Below are 16727 nucleotides of genomic sequence, written 5' to 3'. Positions count from 1 at the left end.
GGAGTCCGAATCACGTAAGTGAAGTGAGTAGGCATTGGACACACACACACACTCACACATACTTGTATGATGTAACAATCCATAACTACTACTAGTGTTCTGCAATGTTCGAATATGAGAGGCAATCAAGACATTAAAAGTTTCGTCTTATTTCATATGAAAAACTAATCGCAAGATATGTACTAAAATTCTGAAAAGCGGTTAAAACATGGGTGAATGACAGCGAACATTGGTGAATATCGAACTTCGCTGTACTCGAGGAACTTGAACCGAGCATAGCGTCTGTAATGCATGATGCTACTAGATATAGAAGCCACACTCATTCGAATCCAGGTGCTATCAAAGAAAGTGGAAGACTTTGAGGTATAAACAGCTGACGACAATGTCAATGTCAAAGACACCATCTTGCAGCTGTGAATTATAATTTATGGCCATAATAAGCACTGTTGCTAATACGTCTTGATGCTAATCAGTGCATTCTTCTTCAGTGATCACGTGTTTTAGTTGGATGTTTCTGTATAGAGTTATTATTTTTCTAGTTTTATTTGATAGTGTGTAGTTAATATTTTTAGTAGTATTGCATAATGTGCATTAAGTGTGAATAGGTGTAACAATAAGTGGAGGCCTTGAGAAACAAACCAAATTCCTTCTACTGAAAATGAACAAAGTGACCCTCAACCTAGCACTAGTGATTCCAGTGCCACAAAGAAGGAAAGCAACAAAAACTTTAAATAAACGAAGCCAAAAGTTTGTTTGTAATTCGCTCGAGTATGTTAAAAAAAAACAATATAGGAAAGGGCTCAATTTCGGAGACCACCAAGATTTTGAAATTAGACAGAAAAACAGTGCGAAGAATTGTGCAGAGAGGTCCTGTCACGTCAAAAAACCCAGGAAACGAGACACTAAAATTTAATAAAATAGATGATTTCTGCTGTGATTTCATTAGACGCGAAGTTTATCAGTCTTTCAGAGATGGGCAATCGCCGACAGTGCGTGAACTTTTGAAACACTTAAAAACTGTTTCTGCTTTTTCTTACGAGGAAACGACACTTCGCGAACTCTTAAAAAAACTTGGATTTCGTTTTCGGTGTTTTCAGAAAAAAATGTAGTGATGGAATCGGCAAGAATAGTGGCTTGGTGGTACCATTACATAAATCGAATACGCGAGCTGTGATCACAAGGCTGCAGAGTCATTTATCTGGACGAAACTTGGTATGACACCTACGACATCATGAAGAAAGGATGGGACAACAGTACCTGCAATTGTATACTGAAGATGCTTTCATTGCGAGAAAAGCGTATTAAGATACTTCATGCTGGAGGCAGTAAGAGTTGGGTCCCAAACTGCCTTTTTATAACTGCAAAAAACATTGGGGATTCCAAAGCTGACAGCCATGATGAAATGATGGCACAAGTTTTTGAAAATTGGTTTTCATACTGTCTGATGGTGAACTTGCCAATGGACACAAAATGTGTCCTTATTATTGACGCTAGTTATCATTCACGACTGTTGGTTAGGGTCCCAACCAGGAATACTAAAGTACCGGTACAGAATATTATTTCATTCATGATAAATTACAACATTCCAGTACCGAACCCCATACCAATAAAGGCAGACTTGTTGGAATCTGTAAGATCTGCCAACATAACAAAGATGAGCTTGCAACCCCACTTGGACATGAAGTATTGCGTCTTCCCCCCCTTCCATTGAGCACTAAATCCAATCGAACTGATATGGGAAAATTTGAAATCGTATGTAAGAAAGAATAATGTGACCCTTACCCTTAGTGCTAGTGTGTGTTAACTTCTACGGGATGGAGTAAAGACAATTAACAATCAACTTTGGTCCTCGTGCATCCAACATACAGTCAAAATTGAGAACAAGTACATAAATCACGATACAGACAATACTCTGGAGAGATTTGTGATTCATGTGGGAGACAGTGACGACGACAATGATGAGTAAAGGTACATTTAATCTAATTTAATTGTTAGTATAAACTACGGCAACAACACGTCACAAAACAACTGCCTCCCTGCTGGAAGAAATGTGAAGGGGAGAAAAGTTTGGGGCACAAGAAGATATTAGTTAATAGATGACATTAAGATATATGGATCACATGCGGAGACTAATAGTAATTAAGGCGGAAAATAGGAATGATTGGAGAATGCTGGACAGTGGAAGACTTGCCCTTAACTATGAATATATATTTCGTATAATAACAAAGTAAAAATCATCCTATTCAGCATATTTACGATCTTCTTCGTGACGGGTAGCACAAAGAATTTGTTTTGGCATGAATCTGCTCCTTTCATATGAATAATTGTCTACAGAGATGTAAAGGTCAATTGCTTGTATGTACAACTCTGCAACATCCAATCAAGAATTACTTCATAAAAAATTAGCTAAGAAGGGCAAATTCCAAAAAGATTGCCGCTTTAAATTCAACACATGTTTTACAATAAGAACTTTCTTATCTGGATAAGATTAGCACTGCTTAGTCATGATCGTAATCAAAATGTTACAAAGGTTCTATTTACATTAAGTGTAACTTTACAAAGCAAACTTAACAACTCCTCAACCAAACTTAACGAAAAAGTCTAAAGATAGAAGTAATAAATTCGAAAAAGAACTGAAGATGCACTGATCTATATGATATGTTTAACAAGACAGTCTGTAGTTGGAGTGGGAGGGAAGTAAATAGAACTTCTCTTATCTAGTTGCGATGTATTAATCTATTAAAAGTCCTTGTCATTATTTTCAAGTTGTTTACTCTTGTGAAATCGGCAATTATAACCATTCGTTAATGTCAATATTTCTTAACTTCAGATTAATCTTTCATTGATGACCTGGAAGATAAAGGTAGGTACCGGTATTATCTGTTGATTAGCTTTCGTCTTTGACTAGTTAATTCAAGATTCCCTTATTCTCCATATTGATCAATTGATATACTGAAGCATTTCTCTTTGTTATGTACTTATACATTGGGAACATAAATTTGAAGCAAATTTTTAAAAAATACTAACAGTTTATAAATAGCCTAGTAAAAAGAAAATATGATTTTGTACTTTTAAACACTTGAAGAATCTAAAAGAGGAAAAATACCTACACTGTGTCATTAAAAAAATAAAAAATCCTTGACACACCTTTCATAAATGAAAAACATAGTTTTTGAAAATATGTTTCAAATATTCCCTTTTTTTATCCTCTACAATATTACTTTTGCATACAGTTTTTCTTCATAAAATTAAAATTAGGAAACCTACAAGCAGTGTTTCGTACTTTTTACTAACCTTCTGTACATGTAACACCACAAGGATCTCCTCTAACCCCGAGAAAAAACCCCACAAGTGTCACTATCTATTTTTCAATGAAAAATTCCAGACTCCAACCTGGACCGCCTACATTACAGGCTGCAGGTCTGACCATTTAGCAACTATGACATTAATACTGCATCTGTTTGTCACAGAAAACTTAAATTACAAGTCCTTTTTATTTGCAAACTTCGGATAATAAATTAAAATAGATCGAAGTGTAGTCTAAAGGAATGCATCTATATGACTTTTCTGGTCAGTTTCCTGTTTGTAACACAGTAAACCAATTTCTCACAGTTTCACTCTTGAGTCTGCATTTTAAAAATCACTACATTATTGATAAAATTCTTTGCTATTCTACTTAATATTCCCTTTTATCAGACTTTTAAACACCACTGTGGGTAGGAGAGAGAGATTCATTTCATTGTACACTAGAATCTCTCATGGGATCGGCATGATGCAGGGCCGCCGCTGAGATATCAGGATAATCACAAGACACTGGACGAACATGCAGTCCCATGGACAGGAGATAAATTTCTTTCACTGCACACACATGAAATAGAACCTCATATAACTTATTGGAAAGCACACGCGATGCCTACATAGCCATAATAGCAACCAGATCACACAAGAAGAATAATAATTATACTCATGTTGCAGGAATGTATGAATATAATTACATTACATTTAACAAATTTTGAATTACGGGCCCTGGGGAGGGATGGGACTTCTTAAACACTTGGCAGACATTCATTCATTCTCCGAAACAAATCTAATCTAACATTTTGTGAATTATAATATAATGATATTGTGAACAGTGCTACCTGTTTTCTCTTTGCGAAAGTCACCAGTGAAAGCTGAGTGAAAGTGAAGGTCAGGGTTTGAAATGAACATTTTCACGAAAAGGAACACTGTGCTATTTTTGTGGACATGTTAGTGTTGATCACAACAATGACAGAATTAAATGACTAGTAATATGATGCTGAGTATTACCATGCGATATTTCTAATAATTACGACTGAAATATTTATATACTCATTAATTAGTATAATAATGTAGGATACATCTTCGAAAATGTTAAACTCTTTATAAAATTCACAATCCCTTTATCAAATTCACATAGACAGAAACCATGGATGGTAGTTACTTCTTTCAAACGAAAAATCCACTGAATAAAATGCACACATCCTAAATAATTTGCTTCAATTAATGTTTTTTCAAAATAAAGTTATGCTATGCAAGCAAAAAGTATTGTCATACAGTTATTCTGCATAAGATCGGGGATAATGATTAACAGTTAGTCCATGGCAGTCATGAAGTTCTGATCTGATTTTGTCGACAGTTCAGCTCAAATGACGTCACACGAGGTGTGCTTTTGGTAAACACAGAAGCATGGGAATTTGTATTATGATGATGTGATTGTGCTTTAAAAGCAAACATTAAGCAGTTTCTCAAAATTTTAAATTGTTAGTATGAAGAAGTTAAACTTTCATATTATACAGTAAAAATTTATAACACTATAGTGATGCAAAGTGAACAATAGTGATTGTCAGGGAATGGATTTAGGCCTATATGGACTAAAATTGTATGAAATATGTAAATATAGCCTATATGCACTTATTTTTTATCAAAATATGGAATTAAATATGGACTTGAAATGACTATCACATTAAATTACTTATTAGTACAGTTTAATCGAACTAACAAATAACATAGTGGATATACCTTATCTTTCATAGTACTATTTTGTTATGTGAACTTAAAACAAAACACAATTTTTATTCACTGTTCCCATAACAATAGGTTACAACAATTTTTTTCAAGTGCTGCTGAAAAGTGAATCTTCTTCTATTGTCTCTGAGGATAGATTTATACTGACAAACTGCATTCAACATCAGAAGTACCGTATATAAATTTTAAAAGTATGGAGTGTTACATAATTATTGGGATTTGGTTAAAAATGGGAAGGATTAGAAACAGAGAAACCACCGAAAAATAAATCTAGAAAACTTTCAAATGATATAAAAGTTAAATACAATCCTCTGGATAAATTTCTAATGGATCATTTACAGGCTAGATTTGGACAGTACAGGCAGATGAGTGGGGACAATTATCATATTTATCTCGTTCAAATGTTGCAATCTGGAAAGAATATAAAATTGCCGAGTCTTCATCATTTAAATCAGCAACATGCTGGATTTTTAATATCAGAGATTTCGAACATTGTGATAAATAAATTGATACCGATGGTGGACTATGGTTCAAAAAGTCAGTTTCCAGAAGTAATGTCAGAATGTCAAACAGTTGCAATAATTAGTAATTAGTGATTAGGATTACTTTAAGTTACATTGCAAGCTATGCCGTTGCATGTATAAGCAAATCATTCAATTGCAATTGTTACTGTAAAACTAAACTCTGTCTTGTAAATGAACTTGAAATAGAAATCCAAGCTCAAAAATGTAATCATTATTTACGGCTGGCATATAGAGGACGTCTCAGGTGGCCAACAGATTTTGTTTCATCACTGCCATTAGAAACTTGCTATCTTTTTCAGTTTATCATTTCCGAAATTCATGTAAACAGAAATATATTAAGGAATCAAATATCATTAATTATCTCAATGGGGTTAAAATTATGTGTAAGTGAAGATATTTTCTGTAAGTGTGATGTTTGTGGTGCAAGGAAGCGTCTTGTGAAAACAAATGTAAAAGTGGCAACAAACATTTTTTGAACTATTAGGCCTATACAAAAATTAATTTCAGTGTAAGTGCAGGAAAGAAGAGGAGGAAATTCAGACTTACAATTAGGAAGGAATGCAGATAATTCGTAAATAATTTCCGTTTGTAGTTTTAAAAATAATTAGATTAGGGAAAATGACTTCCAATTTAGAAAACATCATTTAATTAAACTATTACCATATGCTAGATGGAATAACATATAGGGTATATTCCAATATTTTAAATACCGTAACAAACAAGTTTAATTAACAAACAATTAATAGTTTTGATTATTTTAATGTATAAATAACTTAATCAATTTTTATGTATTTGAGTGACAATTTGTTTTTTATCGCCTTGCATTGCGAGGTGACAGCTATTATGGTCGGGCGTGTACTGTGATATCAGTATCACCAAATCAAGCCTTCGGGCCAGATACATACCACAGGCCTCCTGAAACGCAGTTGCAGGAGAAGGACAACATGGAAGTACAGTTGGAAAATATGGATTGGGAAAAAGAAATTATAGAGGAAAATATTTGGTGAATTTCTGTAAAAGGAATGCAATGATTATTGTAAATATATTATTCCAACAACATAAACGAAGAAGACACATATAGACATGCCCAAGGGACGAAAGCAGATGTCAGACTACATACTGGTAAAGGAAAGATTCCCAAATTTCTTAAAAATGCAAAGACTCTACCAAGAGTGGATATAAACTCAGATCATGTCGACTGCTGACAGCGAAGAAGATAGGCTATTCATCTGAAGAAGGTAAGAGGAAGACAGGTAACGAAGAAATTGAATATGGAAAAACTAAAGAGCGAAGTGGAAAGAAAAAAATTTGAAGTACATTTTCAAGGGAAAGTCGCTGAATCAGAATCCACACCTGAGAATAGCAATGAGTACTGGACTCATATAAAAAGTTGTATACAGACAACAGCAGAAAAAACAATAGGATACACAGAAGGTGTGAGTATTAAGAAACCTTGGGTCACAGGGAAAATGTTGGAAAAGATGGAGGAAAGGAGAAAATGGAAAAACATCAACAAAGAAGAAGATAGAAGAAATTATAGGAAACTAAACAACGAACTAAGAAGTGAAATTGATATAGCAAAGGAAGACTGGATGAAAGAGAAATGTGAAGAAATAGAGGATCTAGAGAGAAAATGAAAATATAATTCAATGTAACGCGAAATAAAAGTTTGGACTTCACAAATAAGAACGGAAATCCATGTGTTTAATAGAGAAAGACATCGGAAATGAAATAACAAACAAGAGATACTAAAGAGATGGACAAAATATCTAGAAGAGTTACCGGTATATGAGACAAGGAATCGTCCAGATGACTTAGCTATGGAAGACGAAGAAGCTGTATCAAGAGACGAAAAATAATTTTATATTTTAAGGAAGAAGTTGAACTAGCGCGTAAGGAATTGAAGAATGGGAAAGCAACAGGAGTTGGTGGAATCCTCATGGAATTAGTGAAATGCTTGGGTGAAGACAAGGAGGAAATTCTATCATTATGAAAAAGACAAATGGCCTAAAGATTTTACGGAGACAGTGTTGTTTTCAATACTGAAGAAAAATAATGCCAAGAAATGTAACGAATTCAGGACTATCAGCCTGATATCACACTCGACGAAGATTCTCTTGCGAATACTAAATCGATGTTCTATTCTAAGATGGAAGAACAGTTGAAAGATGAGCAGTTTGGCTTCAGGAAGGGAAAAGGTACGAGAGATGCAATTGGACTGCTATGAACAATTGGCAAAAGATACCTAGAGAAGAATATATATATATATATATATATATATATATATATATATATATATATATATATATATATATTTGTGGACCCAGAAAAGGCATTTGACACAGTGGATTGGAGTAAACTGATGGGGATCCTAAAGAAAATAGGTGTGGATTGGAAAGAGAGAAGGCTGTTCATTAATATCTATATGAAAGGAGTCAAAGTCAGGATAGGACAAGAAATATCAGAAGGAAGTGAAATTGGGAGAGGAGTATGTCAAGGATGCCCTTTATAACCTAACCTGTTGAACATTTACTTGGAGAATTTAGTAACGAACTTTTTCAGAACATGGGAGGAGTGATAGTAGGAGGAAGAAGAATAAAGTGCATAAGATTTGCTAATGATATGGTGTTGTTAGCACAAGAGAAGATGATACTAAGGGATATGCTACTGCAGCTAAATGACAGTTGTGACAGATGGAATGAAGATAAATGCAAATAAGACGAACACCATGGTCATAGGAAGAAAAATAAAGAAGGTAAACATGCGAATTCTAAAAGAGGCAGTAGAGCAATGGACAGCTTCAAATACTTGGGGTGTACTATAAACAGTAACATAAGCTGCTGCCAGGAAGACACAAGGACGATAGCAATGACCAAGAAAGCTTTTAATAGAAAAAGGAGCATTTTCTGCGGACCTCTGGAAAAAGAACTAAGGAAGAGACTAGTGAAGTGCTGTGTATGGAGTGTGGCATTGTATGGGAGCAGAAACATAGACATTACGACGAAGTGAAGAGAAGCGAATAGAAGGATCTGAAATGAATATGGAGAAAATGGAATGTGTGAAGTGGACAGAATAAGAAATGACACTGTGTTGGAAAGAGTGGGTGAAGAAAGAATGATGCTGAAACTGATCAGAAAGAGAAAAAGAAATTGGTTGGGTCAGTGGCTAAGAAGAAACTACCTACTGAAGGATGCACTGGAAGAAATGGTGAACGGGGAAAGGGTTCAAGGCAGATCATAGACGACATTAAGATATATGGATCATACCTATGAGGAGACAAAGAGGAAGGCATAAAATAGGAAAGATTGGAGAAAACTGGGTTTACAGTGAAAGACCTATCCTTGGGCAGAACACTGAATGAATATGTGCTATTCTTATAGGCCTACTATCGACAGGTCTAAAATAAATTGACAATAATTTTCGCTTTAGAACGACACACAAAATTTGATACCACAAATTATGCGTTTTTACTTTACGTTTAGAGAGAGAGAGAGAGAGAGAGAGAGAGAGGGGGGGGGAGGGGTTGATAATTTATGCAAATTATACAGTGCTTTTTCGGGGGGTACACAGTTGTAGTGTGTCAGATTGTTTTTTGGGAAGGGGGAAAGGGTTTGGGGGTATAAATAAAAATTTTAATCACAATATATGCAAACTAATCTAAATTTTCGGGACTAATTGAGCATAGGGGTGCGCTTCCTTATAGGCCTATTTTCCATTCTGTGAAACGGAATGTACTTAGAAACTTTACGGGTTATTGGATCCAATATTGTAATAAAGTATTTTGCATAAGATTTCGTGTGCATTTATACAGAATGAATACCGGTAATTACTACTTACTACACCATAATATAGGCTACACTCACGTTTAACACCACCGTGTGACGATGCAGAGCAAGTATTTACACATGAGAGTAAATTAAGATTTCTTCGATTTTTAGGCTACGACATTTCGTAATACAAATCGCATCACATCACCCTACTACAGCGTTCTGATAAATTAAATAATATGTAGGTAGGGTCTATATTGTTAAATTCATGAACAAAACACGAAACGGAAGAGACGATGTCATGTACTGAAGACAAACAATTAAAGAAATACAAGATCCGTAAAGAGTACCGTAATGTACCACTTTATTTTAACATGACGTACAAACTTAGCACTGCACCACTTGCCTCCACACGATCTGCTGTCAACACCGGAGGCAGAAATGAGTTACTTTCATCATAGAACATTACGGTTAAGAGTTTTAATTATTTTCAGTATCAGCTCATTCAACACTTTTTGTATAGGCCTAACAATGTTATCTTACCTCGTTCTTTCCTTTCTTTTGTTTTCTCAGGTCCTCCATCTATCAAATGTGTTAATTCAAGTGGATTGAACGAACATTTCTTCCTTTCCCTCTCGAGATCTTCATTATTTTTTACTTGGTCAGTCTTCTTGAATCCCATGGCTTGCTTACCGGTACGAAAATAGTTACTGGTATACTCAATAAGATTTCGTACGTAGTGACAAACCGAACAGTCAGCAGTCTCTGACTTCAAACTCGTTTCTGTCATGTAATCTATACAGCAATGAACTTTGTACCGCTATGTTGCAAGCATCAGCACTCATACAGAATGTTACAGCTGTTTTCTGTCACCTGCCAATACGTTGTTGTTTTTTATTCTGAGATGTCTTTGATTTTAAAATCTTATGATGTCTAAATATAAACACCTTCCACTGTCAGACAATAACACATCCTACTTCTATGCCCCATTCACCTCTAATGGACACGAATGAAAACTTGAAAAAAACACAACAGGACAGCACACAAGCATTGTAAACTTGAACTTTGTATGCTTGTATTACCAACTTTCGCGAAAAAAATGAGCTAGAAGACAGACGCAAACGCGAGAGAAACAAGAAAAATGTTTCATAGCGATATCACACAGTGCAAAGAATTGTCAAAATATTTATTAAAATGTGTGTGATACACATGCAATGGTGGCTCTGGAGTAAATGAAGAGGTGACTTGCCAAAAAAAAAAAAAGGTGGTTTCTCTTTGAATGAGTAAATTTCGCTCCAAACAAGCAACCTGTTGTTAAATTACCGAACATGGTTTTAGTACCATCGGTAACAATATTTTTATTTTTTATTTTTAGTAGGTTCTTTACGATGCTTTATCAACATCTTAGGTTATTTAGCGTCTGAATGAGATGAAGGTGATAATGCCGGTGAAATGAGTCGGGGGTCCAGCACCGAAAGTTACCTAGCATTCGCTCATATCGGGTTGAGGGAAAACCCCGAAAAAAAACCCTCAACCAGGTACCTTGCCCCGACCGGGAATCGAACCTGGGCCATCTGGTTTCGCGGCCAGACGCGCTAACCGTTACTTCACAGGTGTGGACAACAATAATACATAGACACTTTAATTATTGCAATTAAATTTAGAACTCATCTCATTGTTTGTAAATCAGATCAATTTTTCTCTCCTACACTTTAGCGATTGCACCTACCCATAATATGATAGAGGATTCTTTTCTATGTTCTGATTAAAATTATGTAAACTGTTAAGACATAGATACATTATTTCAAATGTTTAATTAATACTATTAGGCCTAAATCCCATCAAAATAAAATATAGCCCTATTTATTTTCATATAATCTGATATTTGTCTCCAGATTTCTTCTTTAAGTTTCGTGTTCTTATAGTTTTCATCCCTGTATCATATAAATAGGCCTACGGGTGACATCGTACAAGTTCGGTAAGTTTCTGACTGCAATTATCAGCCATCTTTCCTCATTTTCAAATAAAAACAATACAATTCATCGCCACCTGTGATATCTTTTTCTACATTCAATCGTCATAAAGAGTATAAATGTCAATCACCTTTGATAAATGTGTCAAGAAAATTCACTGAGCTACCGAATCCAGCGAGAAACTCGCGCGAGGATTTTGCCTCGAGCGAGAATCTCTTCCAATGTGTGGACGTCCAATTGAATCCATGTTACCAATTTTTTAATTTTCTCGCAACACATTTCTCGCTGGCGAAAACTCTGCAAGTGTGTTACGGGCCTATGTGTCAAGAAAATTCGCTGAGCTACCGATTCCAGCGAGAAACTCGCGCGAGGTTTTTGCTTCGAACGAGAATCTCTTCCAGTGTGTGGACGTCCATTTGAATCCATGTTATCAATTTTTTAATTTTCCCGCAACACATTTCTCGGTGGCGAAAACTCTACAAGTGTGTTACGGGCCTTAAGGGGTTGAGTTTTCATTCATTCAGTCACTGAGGAGGTCGTTATGGATGAAAATTAATGCTAGCGATATCAACCTACGTCAATCCTATTTAAACAGGAAAAACTTATCTCTGCAAAACTAGTCAATGGAAACGTAGGAATTAAACTGAATACTTATAACGCGTTTGAAATACCTCATCCATATTGCGTTCTTTGACATTTCACTAGTTTCAATATTAATATTTCTACACCTTTTATCTTGAAATGTCAAATCATATAGTGGCGGTTTGTCCAGAAGAGCTTCAGGGCTGCAGCCCTCCGGGAAATTAAAATAAATAAATGAATAAGAACCGTACTTCAATAATTTTTAGGGAATTATGTACATTCTTTAAAGAAGGCTTACATAAAGAAATGGTATCGGTATACTGTATTTGCGTCGTGTTAGATACAGACAACTGTAAAGGCTGGTTCACAATAAACCGAGAACGGAAACGACAACGAGAACGAGAACTGAAATATTGTTAAAATAAATGTATTTAAATGTGAGCATTCACAATTAGCTATTGTGAACGCTGACATTTAAATACATTTATTTTAACATTATTTCGGTTCTCGATCTCGTTGTCGTTTCCGTTCCAGGTTTATTGTGAATCAGCCTGAACTGTCAAGATGATTCCAAGACACCTTCGAGCTATTGCTGCTAAATAGAGGAGAATCCTCGACGTATAAGATGTAGTGTTTGCCCGAAAAACAAGGACAATAAAACAAGCAATTTTTGTGTCGCATGCAGGAACATTATGTGTAAAAGTCATTTGAAACACGTAGGCCTATGCGTAGACAGCGGTGACCGAACTGGGTATCGTGATTACATCGTGTAATCAAAGACATTCATAGTGGTAAGGGGAATTTCCTGTACTTTGCTCTCTGTCTCGCTCACGTACTGATGGTAAGCAGCAGGGCCGCCGAGAAGGGGGGGGGGGCAAAGGGGCAAGTGCATATGGGCCCGTGAGCAGTAAGAGCCCGTTAGATCAAGTGAGTCTGATTACTTTTTATTATCACGAATAATTATTCACAGATACATACCGGTACTATAAAATTTTGTAAGAACATTTGTTACATGAATCTGACATATTAACCAACAATAGTAGAATTAATACCAATTACCACTTCATTATGTATGTGTTTAACTTTTATGTAATAGAATATTGGTTTCCCACATTAACAATCATCGACACGACACTTGAGGGCTCCAGGATTTGCCTGAAATTTGTTCCCGTCGCTTGTACCGAACATGTTCAATTGGCTTGTCCTCTTAACTAACAACCCCTGTCAGCTCACCGCAATATGCTAGTGGGCTTTCCAAAATCCAAGCCGGAGGATTACGTTTCCTTTTCAGTAGGGCCTACATAGTATGTTTCGCGACGAAACTTTCGTCTTTTCGTTGTTTTTCTAGTAAATTCTGTATTACCAGTGGACAATGGACAAGTAGAAGCTTAAAGTCGGGAGATGAGAAGGGCAAGGAGAGACAGAAAAACTGGAAGATGTTAAGAAAGGGAGTAGAATTTTGTTTGAAGTTGGTGTGAAATTGAGCGATCTTGGAAAAATAAAACGAGCAGACAAATTGTGTCATTGAATGTGTTGTTCGAAAACAAGAGCCTTTCCAAAAACAGTATTAGGCCTATAGTATTTTCAAAACTCAAAAATGGAGAATGTGTTCCAAGAGACTGGCTACTGTGGAGTGAAATAAATCAGAGAAAATAGTACAGTGACTGATTTGTTTCACTCCAATTTGGCCGGTCACTGGGAACACATTCTCCATTCTTGAGTTCTGAAATTAATACTGGAAAGGCTCTTGTTCCATCACTTAGAAGGTTATTAGGCAGGTTGGGGGTACTTTTTCGAACAACACATGCAGTGACACAATTTGTCTGCCACTTTTTGTTTTCCAAGGTCGCATGTTACTGTACTTGCCATGACTCAGACTTAGTAACTGGTGTGTGTAAATTTGTTTCACTTGCACATATTAACACATCATTTTTACTATTGTTTGCTTGTTCTGATTCAATACTACGTTATCAGAATTTTTTTTTCTAGACAGCCACAACTATCAGTATTCACTTCTAAGTATGAACTGTCTTCATTTTTGACAAACTGAACAGACGGGCTTGAGATTGGTTTATTTTCTGCACTTTCACTAGCAACGCTCAATTTCACAGCAACTTCAAACAAAATGAAGGAAATAAAAATGTATTCAGAGTAACAATGTATCAAGAAAGACTGAGTAATCTTGGCCTCCTCAGTCTAGAGAGCGATCTTGCTAGGTCTTTAAATTTTGATGATATAATTGATAATTTTGCATCAATGAAGTCAAGGAGAGTTGTTTATTGATGCTGGCCTGCAAGTCAGAAATTACAGATGTTTAAGAATAGTGTTTTATGAAAACGAAAAGAACAAACGACAACGAAAAGACGAAAGTTTCATCACGAAACATATTATGTAGGCCCTACTGAAAAAGAAGCGTGATGAATATAATATATTGTGCTAATGTGAAGTTTTGCTAAAAGCTTTCAACGTAACAAAAGTGTATATTTTTAGATTCGTTTCTGTGTATGGGGTTATCTTTTATTTATTTTGCAAATAATTATTATGATCAGAATAATTGGGAACTTGTCACTTTTAACTTTTTTTTTTCAATGGGGCCCGAGCACAATATTGCAAAGAGGCCCATAAATCCTGTCGGCGGTCCTGGTAAGCAGTGTCGGTATCATGTCGCTCTACGAACAGGAACAGAAGGTTTCGTACAGAATGGGAAGACGAATTTATTCGCTGTTCTGTCGGAGAACATGTAATTTGTTGCTTTGTTCAACGGTTCAATTAGTAGTAGGCCTACGAGTAGTATATAGAAGCAAAATTACAGGGCATTACGCTGAATACACAGGCATAACAGGTATTATTATTATTATTATTATTATTATTATTATTATTATTATTATTATTATTATTACTATTATTTATCACCAAGTGTTACCATAATTCTTATATATGTGCCTCAATATAAGGCCTACATCTTCCCTTGAATGATATAATAATTATTACTACGCTATATCTACATTTTAATTCCTTTTTTAATCTTTTGATGTCTATTATCAGTTACTTACTAGTTATTGATTTAATAATAATAATAATAATAATAATAATAATAATAATAATACTGATAGCTTTATCAGTAGCAGTAGTTGTAGTAGTAGTAGTAGTAATAATAATAATAATAATAATAATAATAATAATAATAATAATATAGAGAAACTGATGGAATATTACGTGCTAGTGTAGTAATGAAATGAGCTATTAAACTCCAAGAACTGAAATCAGCCTTCAATCATCGTCATGAAGAGAAAGATAACATAAATAAATGTAAGGAAGCCAGCTATCTAGTGGCGAATGAAATAGCTCGTTCTCTTAAGCATTCCAACGAAAGAGAGTTTTATAAAAGCGTAATGATCAAGGTGGCTGAAATAATTTGTCCAATAAAAGTTGTTAATTCATTTTGAAAAACTGCACATTTCTCGACTAAATATCCATAAGAGAATTCAGGAAATTTCTGAATGTGTTCATTGAGGAATATTTAAAAGAAGCAAGAAAATTTATAGGCCTATATATTTTTTATTGGTTCTTGATGACAGTAGTGACTTTACTGATAGAGCAAAACTTGCTATTTTTATTCGTGGAGTTGATGAAGAAAACGTTGAGAGTGCACGAACAACCGCTGGTTGTAGTTTTCATGCCATGTACCTCTCCTCCGTCTCCTGACTTCTTAGACTGTCTCTCGCGTGTGTAAATCACTGCCGTTCGAATTTTGGTCACCGCTAGCGTAGAGTGTCTAGATCTAGAATATTGGAAAAATGACGAATAGATGTGAATTCCTCCACAATGATCATTAATCATGAATTGTATTAAGTGCTGATTACCTTATTTAGATAATATTAGCTTAATGATTGATGTAATGTAAATTCATTAACATCCATGAATATTTTGCAGTAGCTACCGGTATTTGCAATTGTGTTATTTTCTTTGTATTCCCACTCAAAATTTTGTGTGTGTTTTTTTAAGCAGAAATGTTTAACACACTAACACTTACAAACTAATAGGCTACAATGAATAGAGTGATTTACAAAAAAGTCATTAAGGACCTTAATTTTTTCGATTTTACTTGGGGCTCAAAGCAACCCCAACGCGATTGTGTCCATTTATTTCACGCGACTACTTAAGTTAAAGCTTGTAAGTCGCTTAATAACATTGTTACACGACAGCTCATGATGTTTAACACCTACGGTATGCAAATATTGCCAACTTATTGATTAATTATCTGAAATTTAGAGTCAATGTGATCAGAAGGAAGTAGTTATTCGACTTTATTGATATCGTATTCTTGACAGTAATATCAAAATCATTTTATTGTTGATTAATCTTTTGAACTTCCAACAATTTCCAACACTTTTCATTTCATTGTTGTGACAAAATATTATGTATAATTAATCTTGGAGTCCACACCTGTGGAGTAACGGTCAGCGCGTCTGGCCGCGAAACCAGGTGACCCGGATTCGAATCCCGTTTGGGGCAAGTTACCTTGTTGAGGTTTTTTCCGGGGTTTTCCCTCAATCCAATACGAGCAAATGCTGGGTGACTTTCGGTGCTGGACCCCGGAATTATTTCACCGGCATTATCACCTTCATTTCATTCAAACGCTAAATAACCCAGATGTTGATACAGCGTCATAAAACAATCTAATAAAAAAATAAATCTTGGCAGTTGAAATGAACTTACTGTACCTATGCCAGTTATGATGTGCTTGAAAGTAGGCATTTGTGATTGATAGATTAGGGCGTATACAGTTTTAAGTTATTAATTATAAAGTTAGAATGCGAGAAAGAGTAAGTGGG

At 35.2% G+C, this 16727-nt stretch overlaps 1 protein-coding gene across 1 annotated transcript in view; it reads right to left on the bottom strand.

Annotated features, from left to right (window-relative positions):
* Nucleotides 1–10398, bottom strand: part of ACOX1 (acyl-CoA oxidase 1) — a 50890-nt gene extending 40492 nt beyond the window's left edge. Inside the window, exon 1 of the mRNA XM_069848035.1 lies at nucleotides 9881–10398. Coding sequence (XP_069704136.1) covers nucleotides 9881–10127 — 247 coding nt within the window. The 5' untranslated portion in view covers nucleotides 10128–10398. The remainder of the gene's footprint in view (nucleotides 1–9880) is intronic.
* Nucleotides 10399–16727: the final 6329 nt, after the last annotated feature.

Source organism: Periplaneta americana, chromosome 15 (assembly GCF_040183065.1).
Source record: "Periplaneta americana isolate PAMFEO1 chromosome 15, P.americana_PAMFEO1_priV1, whole genome shotgun sequence".
In the NCBI taxonomy this organism is placed as follows: Eukaryota; Metazoa; Arthropoda; class Insecta; order Blattodea; family Blattidae; genus Periplaneta; species Periplaneta americana.
This window is presented reverse-complemented; position numbering and strand designations above follow the sequence as displayed.